Source organism: Anopheles darlingi, chromosome 3 (genome assembly GCF_943734745.1).
Source record: "Anopheles darlingi chromosome 3, idAnoDarlMG_H_01, whole genome shotgun sequence".
Taxonomy (NCBI): domain Eukaryota; kingdom Metazoa; phylum Arthropoda; class Insecta; order Diptera; family Culicidae; genus Anopheles; species Anopheles darlingi.
In genome coordinates, this window is record NC_064875.1 from 3267501 (window position 1) to 3285342 (window position 17842).

The 17842-nt window shown below is 53.9% G+C and overlaps 3 protein-coding genes across 3 annotated transcripts; 2 read left to right on the forward strand and 1 right to left on the reverse strand.

Moving 5' to 3' along the window:
* Positions 1 to 625: 625 nt before the first annotated feature.
* Positions 626 to 2598, reverse strand: LOC125953340 (WD repeat-containing protein CG11141). The gene has a single exon (XM_049682832.1). The coding sequence runs from the start codon at positions 2420 to 2422 to the stop codon at positions 857 to 859; it is 1566 nt and encodes a 521-aa protein (XP_049538789.1). The 5' UTR covers positions 2423 to 2598; the 3' UTR covers positions 626 to 856.
* An 8-nt stretch (positions 2599 to 2606) lies between these two features.
* Positions 2607 to 4800, forward strand: LOC125953335 (nucleolar protein 9). Its single transcript, XM_049682828.1, has one exon. The coding sequence runs from the start codon at positions 2718 to 2720 to the stop codon at positions 4728 to 4730; it is 2013 nt and encodes a 670-aa protein (XP_049538785.1). The 5' UTR covers positions 2607 to 2717; the 3' UTR covers positions 4731 to 4800.
* Positions 4801 to 5249: 449 nt separating this feature from the next.
* Positions 5250 to 17634, forward strand: LOC125958097 (dynein axonemal heavy chain 12). The gene is made up of 8 exons (XM_049691219.1): positions 5250 to 5402; positions 5482 to 6918; positions 6982 to 7391; positions 7459 to 7639; positions 7705 to 10980; positions 11059 to 11292; positions 11366 to 17232; positions 17298 to 17634. The coding sequence occupies exons 1-8, from the start codon at positions 5250 to 5252 to the stop codon at positions 17632 to 17634; spliced, it is 11895 nt and encodes a 3964-aa protein (XP_049547176.1).
* The last annotated feature ends 208 nt before the right edge of the window (positions 17635 to 17842 follow it).

Below are 17842 nucleotides of genomic sequence, written 5' to 3' on the forward strand. Positions count from 1 at the left end.
CCTCTAAGTGCATCTGCTGAAAGAGAAGCGGTAGTCGGAATCCAACCGAAAACCTCAACCCTAGCGACTACTAAGCATGGCCGCGCGGTGGGCGAACAAATTTCAATAATTATCGGCAAACACACTGGGAGTGATATACAGATGTCCACAGATATCTATTGATCAATAATTTGTTATTAATCAAAAGAATGCGTAGTAGGTGAAGGGAAAATTGAGTTGAACCCTTGATCCTTGGATCCCTTCCACCCAAGGCTAACGTTTTGCCGTCGGGTGAGGGAGGGACGTACATCCATTAAAGTTAGGGAAGCGAATTCGACGAGTTCATTGGCCTGGGGCAAAGGAAACTGAAAATGGGAAAAGCGATTTTGTCGTGGAGAAACAAGTGAATAAAGTAACGAGGAAAACCATAAACACAGTAAAACATTCAACTAGCCAACCTCCATGCGCCGTGGTTTACTACGTTGCTACGATTGCATTTTTCGTCAATAGGCTATTCCCACAGCAAAACATCAATGCTTGCTATAGAACAGCGAAGATCTAGCCATGACCCAACTACCAATCAGTCAAATTCTTTCCATTCTCTTTGGTTGTGGCGGTCCCTCTTCGAAATAATATCGCATGCAAATGGTGCGTAACAAATATCCAATTTATTTCCGGCTTTAAAGTACACTATCACACGCTAACGGCACCGCGCAGCCACTAGACAGTAGAGAGAGAGAGCGTATCATCAGATTTGTAACAGAAAACAACAATTAACCCAAAAACTAAGCCACGGAGGATTAGTATGGAATGCGATAAGAACAGAAGCAGCGTGCATAGCGGGAAGTCTCCCCTGCGGCTGCAAAAGCTCGCTAATTCAGCTGCCACCGGGCGCTTCCTCGTCCGTTTCGAATTCCTTCGGTATTTGGCCGATCTCGACGATTGCGTTAACGCGATTCGCACGATGCTTGCGGCTGCGGCGGCCACTCTTGTAGAGAATCGAATCATCGTACTTAAGCTCATTAAGCGCATCAAACAATTCTAATTTCTTCATGTGCACGTTTATAAGTCGTGCCTCACCGGGTTCCTCGTTGGAGGCAGCGGCCGAGCCTATCTCTACTGGCGCACCACCATTATCAGTCCCGTCCTTGCCGTCATCCGGCCCTGTGATGGTAAGGCATTGCGTTGGCTCCTCGTGGCATTCGTCCGCCAATACCACCTGTGAATCCTGGCTGACGAACAGCTCCATATGCTTAAACACTACCGTCGTGCGGCTGTAGCTATCCGGATGCGTTGCAATGCGCACCAGAGAGCGAGGGCTTTCAAGAATTAGAATCTCATTCCGATCAACGGACACATCCAGAATGTGGCGTAAACGTGTTAATTGGCCCACGATGGCCATCCGTTCGAGATCCAGCAGAAACAGGGCCCCATTGGCTACCGTGACAATCTGGTTTGCCTCGAAGGGATACAGTTTACCGAAAGCCGTTGGAATGCGAACCGGATTGCGGCTCGGATTGAGCAGAGGAATCTCGGCATGTTGCTGCGGACCACGCATGAGCTCTTTGAAGATAAGCGTCTGGGCCACGTTCCCCTCGTAATCGGCTAGCCAAAGCCGGAACCCGGAACGTGTCGAGATGATTTGTTGCTGCCCATGGACCTGGGCAAAGATCGCTCCGAACGGGGCCAACGTTTTACGGTCCTTTTTCCCGACTTGTGCCACTCGCCAGCGACGCTCATCGGTAGCAACCTCGGGACTGCAGATTACCGTGCGGAAGAGACTCGATACTAGCAGCCAGCGTCCTTGTCGCAGATCCATCTGTACGATCTCGTACCGTTCGTTGAGGATTTCGCGCGACTGGCACGTCTTCGAGGTGTAGCCCATCTCGGTCAGTACCACCACACCGGCCGTATCACCCGAGAACAGCTTCATGCCGTTCTTTGACCACAGCAGCTCACTGATGCCGGCCCGATGCAAACCCCGCACCGTGTACCGTTCGATCGGTTTCGCCTTCAACAGCAGCTCGGCGCACACATCCGGTGGAGGGGTTTTGGGAATCTGGAAAATAGTAACCATACCCGTCCGACATCCGGCGGCTACCATGTACTCGACGGTCGAGATGATGCGCACGCAGGTCAGTTCCGGTGAGCCACCGTTCTCGCTGACCGCCGGCAAGCGATGTTCCACGGTACCCGTTTTGCGGTTGTACAGGAACACGAGACCGACGTTGGTACCGAAAGCGATAAACTCGTCCACCGAATCGAGGCACGTGAGGGACACATCGTGGAACAGCAAACCGCGCTGCACGGTGGGTGGAATTTTACCGACCAGCTCAACCAACGGTTCCCATTCTCGCAGCGGAGGTGGCGGTGCTGCTGACCCCGCAGGAACTGCTGCTGCTGCTGCTGCTCCTGCTGGCGGTGAATCGGTGTCGCCGTTCATCGCTCTCAGGGGGTGGCGAGGTGAAACGAGCACCTCAATCACGGCACTGGTGACTCATCGCACTTCCGTCCCCCACTTATCGTAATCGGACCGCACAGCAGCAAGGATATTCCTGCCTTTTTCCAGAAGTAGGACGATTTCGCGTCGTGTTGTTCTTTCGCTTATTGCCAGGGCGCCTACTCACACACCCGTACTGCTTTTGACGTTTGTTTGTTGACAAAAAAGGAAACACGTTTTTGTGGTTTCGTCCTCGTTTTTGCTTAAATCCGTGTAATAAAGGACAATCAGCAGCGTAATGGATACGGTAGAAGATGAACAGTCCAGCGTGGGAAAGCAGCATCATAAAAATCGTGCCAAGAAGCGAAAGCGAGCCAAGAAGTTCCTGCATAATGCGAAGGGGTTCGGGCGTATCGGCAGTTTCGGCCGCGGTGAGGATTTAGACCAGAGTCAGTACAACTATCTGCTCAGCATTCTCGACAGTATGGGCAAGACGGAGGGTACGGAAGAGCGTCAGCTGATGGCGAACAATGTGCTCGGTCAGCTGGAAGGTAAAGAGATCCGCACCTCATCGAACCAGCTCGGAAGCCGGGTACTGGAGAATCTGCTCACCTATGCGGACGAGGAAACGTTTGCCCGTTTAATGGACACCCTGGCGGAGCACTTCCGTGTCGTGTGCTGCGATTCGTTTGCCTCGCATGTGCTCCAGCGGGTGCTGTACGTGGCAATGCTACGTACCGTAGCGCCCCTGCAAGAACAACCAGAACAGGAGCATGACGAAAAGGCGGCCGAGCTGAAGGAATCGGCAGAGAAGAAACGGAAGCTTACAGCTGGCGGCGACGAACGCGGACCGAAGGACATTTGGCCCAGTTTTACCTACAGCCTGCAGGAACCGTATAGTGACGAGCATCGACGAGCGTGCGGCGCGTTTGTGGAACGGTTAGCCAAGTTTCTGGTGAACAATCTCGAAGAGTTCGTCTGGAACTGCACAGCCAACTACGTCGTGCGGCAGTGCATGCTGCATCTGAGCGGTATCGCCGAGATGAAGGTGGCCTTGGTAGGAGGCGGTGCCGGAACACGCGATTCCGGAGGCGACAAGGAAACGGTTAAAAGGCTAGTGGTGCCGGAGAGCTGGAGCAAACTGTTACACAGCTTCAATCTGCACCTGCTGGAATGGCCTCAGTTTGCGGATCTACCGTTCGGTAATCTTACCTCGATCGTACTACAAACATTGCTACAGGCGATCGCCAACAGTAATGATCCGTTTCAGCTCGAGCAGCTTTGCACTAAGCTACACACCGAGTGCTTCCTTGCCAATCTTGTGGAGGCAAATAACGATGAAATGGACGAGAGCGCAAACCAATATACTGCAGCGGGAAAGCAAGAGGAAATGAAACTGCCCCAGCTTTTCCACTGTGAGGGTACTGTCCGGCTTCTGGAGGTGTGCCTCTCAGTAGCCTCTCCCGAGTTTCTGCGCGAGAAGCTCTTTGCTGAGCTGTTCCGCGAACGGTTGAAACCGCTGGCTCTGTCGAGAGCGTGTAACTTTGCCGTTCAGAAGCTGATCGATCACACCGCAGACAAGGATACGATGGAGACAATCTTTGGCGAACTGGAAGGCAGCCTGGAGTCCATCCTGCGCCGTGGTCACTCGGGTGTAGTGCTAGCCCTGACCAACGCATGCGTTAGGCTTTCCTGTCAGCAGGGAAAGTTCATAAAGCAACTACTCGATGCTCTGCACTGTGGCGATGCCGGATCGGAGAAGCTGCTGACTGCAGTTCTATATCTGATGCCAGCCAACGTGACATCCGCTACCGCACCGAAGATTCACATACACGGTTCACTCATTCTACAAGCGATACTGGAATTCAATAAGCCCATCAAATTTGTTACGGCCCTACTCGAGATGAATGCGGAGCGGTTGGTGGAGATTCTGCGTGATCCGCGTGGTTCATTCATCGCCAACGCATTCGTACGATCGCGATTTGTTGGTGAGAAGTCACGCGAAAAGATGGTACGCCATCTGGAGGGCCAGTACGGTCAACTGGCACTGACGTCGCACGGTTCGCGCGTGGTTGAGCTGTTTTACGAGGCGGGTAATCCGGCGCAAAGGGAAAACATTGTGCGCGAACTTTCCGACAGCTCTGCTCAGCTTAGTGGCAAACCGTGGGGTTTTATCCTCAACAAGCGACTACTAATCGATACATATAAGCGTGATCCGGCCCGTTGGAAGGTGGCGATAAAGAGCGATGCAAAGGTAGAACGGATGTTCGATAAGATCGTTGGTGGCAAAAAGCGAAAAGCACAAGCATAACGTTCAATAAAAGCCACATAATAGCAGTGTGGGATATCCATCCAGCTCCATATGATCTGGATAGAAGTATCACCTGTGAATAATTTTATAATTGATAGTTCAAATAGTATCGTACGTTGAAGTTACATCCGAACTGTCCGAAAGAAAGGATTCGAAATTGCTCTTAGACTGCTCCAACAAACTGTACTTGCACAGAATATGGGGCATCCTGGAAATGGATCATTCGTTCTAATTTGGGGTGTCTGGTCTAGTTGTGGCCTTTGGTACGGCTGCCTATAGTCGTGCTGGAATGTGGTTCGTGGTAGTCATGGTACTACAACACACCCGCATAGTAACGGGTCTGCCGGGTAGGCGTCGTGTGCAACAGAGTAGCCGTTGTGAAGTAGTAGCATAGAAACGTCCTCGTCTGTTTTACGGCCGTCAACAAGGTAGCGTCTGTTGTGCGGCAAAACCCTAGACGGTGGACGCCAAGATTTTAGTTCTTCAGTACTTGTCGAAGGTAAAAGGTTCCCTTCCGTTATGAGTAAAAGGTTAGCGAAACTGCACAAACCGTGCGACAAGCTGGACAAGTATGACGACGAGCCGTACATGCAGAACCCTTTGCTGAAGTTATTCCTGTCCGAGGTGAAGGAGCGCCGCCACTATAGTTTCATTCGCAGGAAGGCGGCCGTGGTAAGTGCAGAATCGTAGCCGCGTTTCAGTTTTGCAGCCGGGGTTCAATCACACTTATGATGATTTTTCGTGATTACAGGAGAAAATAAAAATTTGTCGCAGTACAACAGTTGACTTTGAGGACGTGATCCCGCGACCACAATCATACTATGCCGAGCGGTTGCGTGAACATGCCCGGCGTGCCCCGGTACCAAAGATGTTGGCCAGCACGGAGTACAAGATCCTGTCCTACGTTCCCAAGCGCTTGCGCGTCCAATACCCGACCGTTCTGGCCGCCTACATGACCGATGTTCATGCCGAATTCGACAAAGTAATGAAGGCTTACAGCTGCCAGAAGATTCTGAAGCCAGGCCCGAACGATTACGTACCGGAGCGAGTCAAGTTTGAGTTCAAGCGTGTTGGTCGTACGGACAACTACCGTAATTATATGCGATGCCGGGCTTATATCCAACGGAATCTACTGCTGCCACACCCATTCATACGGTGTATCGTGCACTACGCATTCACCGATCTGCCGGTGTATTTCAATGATTATGCGCGTTACCGAGCGGGAGAGGAGATTACGCTGAACGAGCTGCGCGATCTGATCAAGAAAGATCTGCAGGCGGTAAGCGCATTAATCACGAACCAATGGTACCCCAAGATTGTGGCTATCCTCAGAAAGCACTACGAGCGGCGCACGTTACCAAAATCGATGTGGGCAAAGGTACTGCACTGTGCCGGTGGGCTCATCAACCGACAGCTAAACGAGGCTAAGCTCCGCACAATTGATTATCTGGAACGAACGATCCGGAATGTGCGCCAGATTCCACAGATGAAAATCGTGGCCGTTTGTGACCGGGGTCAACTTGATCTGTTTCCGAGCCTGAACGACATATACAGCGTGTACCAGAACGCGATCGATGAGGTAATGGCGATCGGAAATCGTTTAGACTGTCTCGAGTCACTTATCGATCCGGCTGGTTTCGAGTCGACCAAGGGGACACCCTACCTGCGCATCGGAATTGCCGAACGGTGTATTGAGGAAGCGCACAGCCAAATACAAGATGCACTAACCAGTGCCTTCGAACCGCTGACACACTATCTGGAGAATCTGCGGGAACAGTTCAGCGGCCTGCTCGATCCGGCCACCGAGGAAGTGCTGGACGATTTTCTGTCCGAGCCGCGAACCTTCGACGAGTATATCGAAAAGATTGACGAGTTCCGTCGTTACAAGGAGCGGTTGCTGGCGATGGTGCAGAAGGAGTACTTTCCGATGGGCTACGTCACTCAATCGGACGCGATTGTAAGCCTACGGAAAATGGTGGAACAGTACATTGGACGTGTAGCGGATCACATTGAGATCGAACATCGGCGAGAGATTGAACGCATCTGCCGGGAGTTTGAGGAGATCCAGGAGCGGGCCCTTGAAATACCAACCTCGACCGAGCAGCTGATGGCCAATGGCGAGTACATGACGCGCGTCAAGTCGGATATCATCGAAGAACTGCGGGACAAGATACAGATCACTATGAGGGTAAGCTGAACCGATGTAGAGTACTTTATATTTAAACATTACAAATCAATATGGTTTTTACAGATCAACGCGTACCTGGTGGAGCTGAAGGAGCTGAAAGCGGACCAGATGCAGCTGCAGGTCGAAAGCGTCAATTGGTACTTCCGTATCCAGTCGGTGTTTGAAGTGAACTCGACGAACTTTGAGCAGTATAAATTTTCGTTTGAGGAAAAGCTACAGGAAGTGACGAAACAGCTGAACGAAAAGATGGAAGAGATGATACCGCACATCGCCATTATCAACGATATGACGGAAACTGATAAGTTCCGGGATTACATCGTTGTGCTGCACGGTTACATCGATCAGATCTTTGTGTTCGAAGATTACGTAAAATGGATCAACAAAGAAGAGGTGCTGTTCAAGTTTCCCAAATCGCAGTACCAGGTGCTCGAGGCGATCAAGTCGTTTGTCGTACCTTTCTACAAGCTCATCCGGTAAGGACCACTCTCGTGCCAAGGGGTTCTGTCTGGATATCTTATCCCTGTTACCCTTATTTGCTAGTCTGTGCATGCGATGGTTGCGCTACTACAATGTGTGGATGGATGGGCCGTTTGAGTATCTGGAACCGGACTTTGTGAAATCCAAGACGGAGGAGTTTCTGAAAGAATTTCAGAAGACGCAAAAGTACTACCGCAACCGCATTAAGGCAGACATGTTGGAGAATACGCTGTGTAAATTTAAGGTAGGTTGAGTGGGTTCTTAAAGTTCCTTACCATGGTTTCTGACATCACTGTTGTATACTTTCAGGGACAAACTGAAGATCCCGATCCAGAGAAGCATCCCTGTCCCTTGAAGCTGTGCGCCCGGATGGCGCAGTCGATTCGAGATTTTGACCGTGGTGTATATGTGGTGAAGATCATGTGTAATCCGGCGCTGAAGGATCGCCACTGGGACGAGATGTCCGAGATAGCCGGATTCGATCTTACACCGGATGCTGGGACCACGCTGCGCAAGATCATTAACTACGGACTGGACCATGAGCTGGAGAAGTTCGACATAATCAGTATCGGCGCAAACAAGGAGCTAGCACTGCAGCAGAGTCTCCAAACGATGATCGCCGAATGGGAGGGCATCACCTTTAAGCTGAACGCGTACAAGGATACCGGCATCAACATACTGTCGGGTCTGGACGAGATACAAGCTGTACTGGATGATCACATCATGAAAACGCTGGCGATGCGTGGTTCGGCGTTCGTGAAACCGTGTGAGCGCGAGGTGAAAGAATGGTACCAGACGCTGACGCGCGTGAACCGAACGATCGATCAGTGGGGCAAGGTGCAGGGCGGCTGGCTATACCTGCTGCCGATCTTTTCCTCCAAGGACATTGTTGCCCAGATGCCGAATGAGGGTCGCATGTTCCAGCAGGTTGACAAAACCTACCGGATGTACATGAAGACGGTCGAGACGAACCGGTCGGTGATAGGGGTGGCAGCCGCCAAGGGTGTCCAGGAGGCACTGGAACAGTCGAACGAGCTACTTGAGCAGATCACCGACGGTGTGAACGAGTATCTCGAGAAGAAGCGCCTCTTTTTCCCTCGTTTCTTCTTCCTCTCCAATGACGAGATGTTGGAGATTTTGTCCGAGACCAAGGATCCGCTACGCGTACAGCCCCATCTCAGCAAATGCTTCGAGGGCATCCATAGGCTCGAGTTCGACGATCGGCTTGACATCCACTCAATGATCAGCATCGAACAGGAGCGGGTTGGCTTCGTGGAGTCCGTCTCCACGGTTGAGGCTCGAGGTAGCGTGGAACGATGGTTATCGTGGGTCGAGGCCGCTATGCTCGGTGCGATACGATCCGAGTTGGAAGCGGCATACCGTGCGTTCTCGGGTCCTCAACCTCGGACGCGCTGGATCCTCGATTGGCCGGGCATGGTGGTGCTGTGCGTGTCTCAGATCTACTGGGCCGCCGCTATACACCAGTGCTTCCGGAGGCGCAACAACACACTTATACTGGATCTGTTTGAGCGGCTGCAGGTGGAGCTGATGAGCGTGGTAGCCTTGATGCGTTCGAAGGACCTTACCAACCTGGAACGCATTACGGTGAAGGCACTGATCGTGGTCGATGTGCACGCCAAGGATGTCGTACAGGAGTTGATCAGAAGCCGGGTCAGCGCGGAGGATGACTTCCAGTGGTTGGCGCAGTTACGCTACTACTGGGAAGAGGCCACGAACATGGACACTGCTGCGACCGTTGGTCTCGATAGTGGCGGCAGTGTGACAGTGAAGATCATTAATGCGGCAGTTCCATTTGCTTGCGAGTACCTGGGTAATTCTGACCGGCTTGTTATCACTCCATTGACCGATCGCTGCTACCGCACGTTGATGGGCGCCTATCAGCTTCACCTGAACGGCGCACCGGAAGGACCGGCCGGTACCGGCAAAACGGAGACGACGAAGGATCTCGCCAAGGCGCTCGCCGTACAGTGCAAGGTGTTCAACTGTTCCGACGGTCTCGATTACAAGGCGATGGGCAAATTCTTTAAGGGGCTCGCCTCATCCGGTGCTTGGGCCTGTTTCGACGAGTTCAACCGTATCGAGCTGGAGGTGCTGTCGGTGGTCGCACAGCAAATACTCTGCATCGTGCAGGCCGTTCGGGCAGGTGCGGCGCGCTTCAACTTCGAGGGTACCGAGCTGACACTGAATCCAGCCTGCTACGTCTGTATTACGATGAACCCGGGATATGCCGGCCGATCGGAGCTGCCGGACAACCTGAAGGTGCTGTTTCGAACGGTCGCCATGATGGTGCCGGATTACGCAATGATAGGCGAGATTTCGCTCTACTCGTTCGGGTTCACCAATGCGCGCACGCTTGCGGTCAAGATCGTCACCACGTACCGGCTCTGTTCGGAGCAATTGTCGTCGCAGAACCACTACGACTACGGTATGCGCGCGGTCAAGACGGTGCTGCAGGCGTGCGGTAACCTGAAGAAGGTGCACCCGGACGAGGACGAGGAGATTCTGCTGCTCCGTTCGCTGCTGGACGTCAATTTACCCAAATTTCTTGCCAACGATGTACCGCTGTTCGAGGGCATCATCTCAGATCTGTTCCCGGGCGTCGAGCTACCGCGGGCCGATTATACCTTGCTGGAGCGTGCGTTCCGCGAGGTCTGCACCGAGCTGAACCTCCAACCGACTGCTGGTTTCCTCACCAAGGTAATACAGACGTACGAGATGATGATCGTGCGTCATGGATTCATGCTGGTCGGCGTACCGTACTCGGGCAAGTCAATGACACTGCGTGTACTGGCCAGTTGTTTAGCGCGACTGAAAACAGCGACCCACCGCGGGAACGGCGCATCCAACCCGTACTTCCAACGAACTCAATTCGAAGTAGTCAATCCGAAGGCGATCACGATGGGCCAGCTTTACGGTGCGTTCGATCCGATTTCGTACGAATGGACGGACGGTATCGCGTCGACCATCTTCCGGCGGCAGGCAACCGACACGTCACCGGATCGGAAGTGGCTCGTCTTTGATGGACCGGTTGATGCAGTCTGGATTGAAAACATGAACACGGTGCTGGATGACAACCGGAAATTGTGCCTCACGTCCGGTGAGGTGATCACGATGAGCGGTACCATGTCGATGATTTTCGAGGTGATGGACCTGGAGCAGGCCTCGCCGGCCACCGTCTCCCGGTGTGGTATGATTTTCATGGAACCTTCCGTGATCGGTTGGGAGGCGTTGGTGGAATCGTGGATTGCGCGCTGTAATAACGGCTGGACGCACGAGTGGCACGATCTGCTGATGGCGCTCTTTCGCTGGCTCATACCGGATTGTTTGGCATTCGTGCGGCACCATGGTCACCAGTATTTGCAACCGGGCGATACTAGCCTGCTCATGGCGACGCTCACCATATTCGAGATGGTCATCGACGAAGCGTGCCACGAAAGCCCGGACGAGTACGCCAAATATTTATTCACCTGGTTCCAGGCCGCCATGATGTACGCCGTCGTTTGGGGTCTTGGAGGCATACTGGAAATGGAATCGAAAGTGAAGTTTGATGAGTTCTACCGGGAGGTAAGCTTCTAACGGGATGGAAATAGAAGCGCCATCCTCCATCTATATCGCCAACTCTGGGCTCTGTCTAATCTGCAGATTTGGAAGGGAACCGACGAGCAGCACCCGGTACCGGAGGCGGTCGGGAAGATTGACGTGTCCATGCCGGGCGAGGGCATGATCATCGACTATGTGTATCACTTCAAGCAGAAGGGCTCGTGGCGCTACTATCCCGATATGGTAAGGCAGATGAAGAATGAAGCCGGTTTCACGCTGCTTGTCCCTACACTCGATTCGGTGCGCTATATGCATATCCTCGACATTCATGTGAAGGTAAGCGATCCCGATTAAGGTATCCTAGTGATCTCTAATGCGCACTCTATTTTCGTGCTCACCGTTTGAATAGAACAAGAAGCCACTACTGCTTGTTGGACCGACGGGTACGGGCAAAACGTATTACATCCAGAACTACATGATGAGCAAGATGGATCAGGAGCGGTGTCTACCGACGTTCATCACCTTCACGACGCAGATTACGGCCAACCAAACGCAGGAACTGATCATATCGAAGCTAATCAAGAAGAAGCGAGGCGTGTACGGGCCACCGAACGGTCGAACGTGCGTACTGTTCATCGACGACATGAACATGCCGGTGAAGGAAGTGTATGGGGCTCAGCCAGCCATCGAGCTGATGCGCCAATACTTCGATCAGGGGCATTGGTACGATCTAAAGGACACCTCGAAGGTGTACCTGCGTAATATCCTTGTGATGGCAGCTTGCGGGCTGGTCGGTGGCAGCCGCCAGGACGTCTATCCACGTTTCCTGTGCCACTTCAACATTTTCGCGATCAGTAACTTCAACGACGAGACGATGTTTAAAATCTTCTCGGCCATACTGCTCGATGGGTACAAACGCGGTGGCCACGCGTCCGACGTTATCAACGTGGTGAACATGATCGTCAGTGCGACGCTGGATACGTACCAGTTTGCGTGCGTCAAGCTATTGCCGACGCCGGCCAAATCGCATTACATCTTCAACCTGCGCGACGTGCTGCGCGTGATCAGTGGGTGCGCGATGTTGAAGCGCGAATCGGTCGAGAGCAAGAAGCTGTTTCCGAAGCTGTGGCTACATGAGTCAATGCGTGTTTTCTACGACCGCCTGGTCGACGACGGTGATCGGGTGTTCGTGTTCGATAAGTTGCTCCAGAACCTGAAGACATTCTTCAAGGAGACACCGCAGACGCTGCTACCGGAACTGTTCGATGAGGCAACCGGTGCGGTACGCTTGGCCAGTCTCAACAATCTCATGTTCGGCAGCTACTTTGATGCGGACGCTGAGCCCGAGGAGCGCAAATACGAAGAGACGGCACACGTAGAGCAGTTGCGAGATCTAGCGAGCAAAATGCTGGCCGAGTACAACAGTGCACAGTCCAAGACGAAGCTGGACGTGGTGCTGTTCCAGTACGCGCTGCAACACCTGAACAAGGTATGCCGCGTGATTTCGATGGCCGGTGGAAGCTCGCTGCTGATCGGTATGGGCGGCTCGGGGCGCCAGTCGCTAACCAAGCTGGCAGCCCAAATGTGCGGCCAATCGCTGTTCCAGCCCGAAATCACCAAGTTCTACGGGCTGGCCGAGTGGCGTGACGATCTGAAGAAGGTGTTGAAGGAAGCGGGCGGATTGGGACACGATACGGTGCTGCTGTTGACCGAGGCTCAGCTGCAGCAAGAAGCGTTCCTGCAGGACATCGATTGTCTGCTGAATCTGGGCGAGGTACCGAACCTGTTCGCGATCGATGAGAAGCAGGAGATCCTGGAGCTGGTGCGGCTGGCAGCACAAGGTGGCAACCGGAATCTTGACATCAGCCCGCTCGAGGTGTTCCAATATTTCGTGAACCGGTGCAAGCAGAAGCTACACATCGTGATCTGTTTCAGCCCGATCGGAGGTGCACTGAGGACGCGCATTCGCCTCTACCCGTCGCTGGTTAACTGCTGTACGATCGACTGGTACGATTCGTGGCCAGAGGATGCCCTGGAGAAGGTGGCCGAGAGGTACATGAAGGAACTGAGTGTATCGACCGAGGTGAAGCGCTCGATCGTGGTACTGTGCCAGCAGTTTCACGTGATCGCGCGGGACATCGCGGCTGAGTTTACGGCCGATACGGGGCGCATCACCTACATCACATCCGCCTCGTACCTCGAGCTTATCCGCTCCTTCCGAAACTTGACGCAGCGCCACCAAGGCGAAATCATGGGTAACAAGCTACGGTATCTCGGTGGCTTGGAGAAGCTCGGAGCGGCGGCCGATGCCGTGTCAAAAATGCAGATCGAGCTCAACGCGCTTCAACCGACGTTGCTCGTGATGGCGGAAAATTCGCGCAAAATGACGGAGGAGATTGAGCGGGAGTCGCTGGAGGCGACGGCGGCAACTGAACAGGTGAAGAAGGACGAGTTGGTCGCGAACGTACAGGCGGCTGAAGCGCAGGTACTCAAAGCGGACTGCGAGAAGGATTTGGCAGGAGCGATTCCGATCCTGGAGGAAGCGATCCAAGCGCTCAACACACTCAAACCCACGGATATTACGCTGGTAAAGTCTATGAAGAACCCGCCCGAGGTGGTAAAGCTAGTGATGGCGGCCGTATGCGTCATGAAGGGTATCTCGCCGGACAAGGTGGCCGATCCGGCCACGGGTAAGAAGATGCTCGACTACTGGGGTCCCAGCAAACGACTGCTCGGCGACCTAGCCTTCCTGCAGACACTAAAGGACTTCGACAAGGACACGATCAACCCGGACATTATGCGCAAGATCCGTAAGGATTTCATCCCGCACAAGGATTTCCAGCCGCACATCGTGGCAAAGGCGTCGAGCGCGGCTGAGGGTCTGTGCAAGTGGATTATCGCGATGGACCTGTACGATGCGGTCGCCAAGATTGTCGCACCGAAGAAGGAGAAGCTGCGCCAGGCCGAGAAGGAGTACGCGGAAACGATGGCAATCCTGAACGAAAAGCGATTACTGGCAGCGAACCTCGAACGGCGGGTGGCCGAACTGAACGACAACCTTGAGATCGCCAACCGTAAGAAGCAAGAGGTCGAGGACGAGGTGCAGCTGTGCAAGGACAAGCTGCAGCGAGCGGAAACGCTGATCGGTGGACTGGGTGGTGAAAAGTCACGCTGGATCGCGTCAGCCGAGCATCTGCAACGGCTGTACGACAGTTTGGCCGGCGATATTCTCGTTTCAAGCGGTGTGATCGCCTACCTGGCACCGCTGGCGGCTGGGTATCGCACCCGTTGCATTTCCTCATGGCATGCGCTGTGCTTGGAGCACCAAATTCCATGCTCACCTCAATACAGTCTAGTGGAGGTGCTTGGCTCAAAGATCAAGATCCAAGGCTGGAACATAGCCGGTTTACCGACCGATGCTTTCTCTACCGAGAACGCGATCGTAATGGACTGCTCGTCGCGCTACAGTCTCTTCATCGATCCGCAGCTACAGGCGAACAAGTGGATCCGCAACCTGGAGCGCAACAATCACCTGGTGGTGGTGAAGTTTACGCAGTCGGACTACATGCGCAAGATCGAGGCCTGTATCGAGCAGGGACACCCGGTGCTGATCGAGAACGTGCTGGAGGAGCTCGAGGCACCGCTCGATCCGCTGCTCAACCGGAACACCTACGTTCAGGGTGGCATCGAGTATGTGTCGATCGGTGAGAACGTCATTCCGATGTCACCCAAGTTCCGCCTCTACCTTACATCGGCCCTGCGCAACCCACACTATCTCCCCGAGGTGTACAACAAGGTAACAGTGATCAATTTCGCGCTCACTATTCAGGGCCTGGAGGATCAGCTGTTGGGCATCGTGGTGGCGAAGGAGCGCCCGGATCTACAGGAGCTGCGCCAGAGTCTGATACTACAGGGTGCCCGCAACGTGGCAATGCTGAAGGATGTCGAGGATCGAATCCTGAAAACGCTGTCCGAAAGCAAGGGCGACATCCTGGAGGACGAGAGCGCTATTCGGATCCTGGACGACTCGAAGCGCATCTCGAGCGAGATCGTCCAGAAGCAGGAAGATTCACGCGAGATCGAGCAGCGGATTGAGGCGTTCCGGCAGAGCTACCGTCCGGTAGCTGTCCACTCGTCTACGCTCTACTACTGCATCACCGAGTTACCGAACGTTGATCCGATGTACCAGTTTTCGCTCGCCTGGTTCGTTAACCTATACGTCTACTCGATCGAGAACGCGAACCGAACGAAGGAGCTGTACCGTCGACTGAAGTACCTGATGGACGCAGTCACTCTAAACCTCTACACTAATGTCTGTCGCTCGCTATTCGAGAAGGATAAGCTGCTATTCTCATTCATTCTGACGACAAAGATAATGCTCTCCTGTGGCCAGATTGATCCGCTCGAGTTCCGTTACCTCCTGCAAGGGCCGGCCGCGACCGGTGAGGCCAACCGGCAACCAGTCGACCGTCCGACCAATCCCGACCCAGACTGGATCACGGTGAAGCTGTGGGAGGATGTGTGCGCGTTGGAGCAATTACCTGATTTTACCGGTTTCGCCGGCAGCTTCGCAGGGAATCGAAACGCCTGGCGGGCATACTACGATGCCGAGGAACCGCAGACACTACGACTTCCAGCACCGTGGGATGAAAAGACGAATCGTTTCGAGAAGCTGATCGTTCTGCAAACGGTACGCCCGGACAAGTTCGTACTGGCCATCACGGAGTTTGTGGCATCGGAAATGGGACCGGCGTACGTGGCGCCACCACCATTCGACATCGCACGATCGTTCGAGGACTCCAATTGTCTGACGCCACTCATCTTCATCCTTTCGCCGGGAGCCGATCCGATGAATGCGCTTCTGGCGTACGCCGAGAAGATGGGTTTCGATGAAACTTTTCAGGCGATCTCACTCGGCCAGGGGCAGGGTCCGATCGCCGAAGCCATCATCGAACGGGCGCAGCAGGAGGGAAGCTGGGTGTGCCTGCAGAACTGCCATCTGGCGGGATCGTGGATGCCGACGCTGGAGTATCTGTGGGAGAGTATGGACCACTACAACACGACCACCTCGTTCCGCCTGTGGCTTACCAGCTACCCTTCACACCAATTCCCGGCCGCGCTGCTCCAGAATGGTATCAAGATGACGAACGAGCCACCGACGGGACTGCAGCAAAATCTACTGCGTTCCTACCGCTCTGAACCAATGAATGATGATGCGTTCTATACCGGTTGTCCGGGCAAGGACCGGGCCTTTTCGAAGCTTTTGTTCGGTGTCTGTTTCTTCCATGCCGTCGTGCAGGAGCGGCGCAAATTCGGACCACTCGGTTGGAACATTGCGTACGGTTTCAACGAGTCCGACTTCCAGATCTCTGTACTGCAGCTGCAGGTGTTCCTGAACCAGTATGACGAGATACCGTACGAAGCGATCAATTATCTGGCCGGCGAATGCAATTATGGTGGTCGTGTCACCGACGCTTGGGACCGGCGTGCGATCGTGACGATCCTGCGGGACTACGTGAACGAACATGTCGTGCACGATCCTAGCTATCAGCTGTCCGACTTGTCGGAGTGTTATGCGATCCCGCTACGCAACGAACACCGCGAGTATTTGACCCACATCACCAACAACATCCCGAACTTCCCAAGCCCGCTAGTGTACGGACTGCACCCGAATGCGGGCATCACGCGCGATCTGGCCGCCTCCCGGACTCTCATCGATGCCATGATCACGACGCAGGGCGGTACGAGCGGAGGCAGTGAAGCGCAGATCGAGCAGCAAGTGCTCAGAACGATCGACGAGATCGCCGCCCTTTTACCGGACGACTTTGCGCTTGAACAGGCCAAGCTCCGCTATCCCGTGGACTACGCCGAATCGATGAACACGGTACTGGTGCAGGAGATGGAGCGGTTCAATGGTCTGCTCGGCGAGATCCGGACAAGCTGCGTCAATCTCCGACGTGCTATCGCCGGTCTGATTGCTCTTACGCCCCAACTCGAGGCCGTCTACGGTGCCGTCCAGCATCGACGCATCCCGGCCAGTTGGGCGAAGCGATCATACCCGAGCCTGAAACCGATCGGTTCGTATGTGACCGATTTTCGACGTCGATTGGACTTTCTGCGAAGCTGGCACGACGACGGCAAACCGGATACGTTCTGGCTATCCGGGTTCTACTTTACGCAGGCTTTCCTCACCGCCGCCATGCAGAACTATGCCCGTCGGCACCGCATACCGATCGATCAGCTGACCTACGATTTCCAGATGCTGCCAGTGGCAAGGTAAGACAAGGTCCGGGTTGCCCTTCCGCTTGGTGTGTGTTAATCTTCCTATCTCTGTTCCCTAGTGTTGCGGCCGCGCCCGAGAACGGAGTGTACGTGTACGGGTTGTTTCTGGAGGGAGCACGATGGGACCAGACAAAAGGATGCCTTGAGGAGCAGCTGCCCAAGATGCTGATCGACGGGATGCCCCTTATCCATTTGCTACCGACGGTGATCGCCGATTTGGTCGAGGGATCGCGCTACAAGTGCCCCGTCTACAAAACGGCCGAACGGAAGGGAACACTCTCAACTACGGGCCACTCGACGAACTACGTCCTACCGGTGCTCCTACCTACCGGTCGGCTTTCAGCCAACCATTGGGTTAAGCGCAGCGTGGCGCTTCTCTGTCAGACCTCGGATTAAGCGCCACGCGAGCATGAACTCGATTTCACTTTCTATCGCAGAATGCCAACGCCAACTCAACGACACCATTTTATGCTGGTTGGAATACGTACACACACGCACATACTAAATTGAAATGGACGAAAAACAAAACTTTGACCCAAAAAGCGGGTGACACTAGCGATGGAGATCCTCCGTATACTCTGCACTCGTGTTGCAGTACTTAGTA

Excerpts from the sequence above, each read along its gene's own strand:
- LOC125953340 (XM_049682832.1), bottom strand. The coding sequence starts at position 2,422 with ATGAACGGCGACACCGATTCACCGCCAGCAGGAGCAGCAGCAGCAGCA.
- LOC125953335 (XM_049682828.1), top strand. The coding sequence starts at position 2,718 with ATGGATACGGTAGAAGATGAACAGTCCAGCGTGGGAAAGCAGCATCAT.
- LOC125958097 (XM_049691219.1), top strand. The coding sequence starts at position 5,250 with ATGAGTAAAAGGTTAGCGAAACTGCACAAACCGTGCGACAAGCTGGAC. Across the intron at positions 7,392-7,458 it reads CCTTTCTACAAGCTCATCCG|TCTGTGCATGCGATGGTTGC; the intron begins GTAAGGACCACT and ends CTTATTTGCTAG. Across the intron at positions 11,293-11,365 it reads TCCTCGACATTCATGTGAAG|AACAAGAAGCCACTACTGCT; the intron begins GTAAGCGATCCC and ends CCGTTTGAATAG.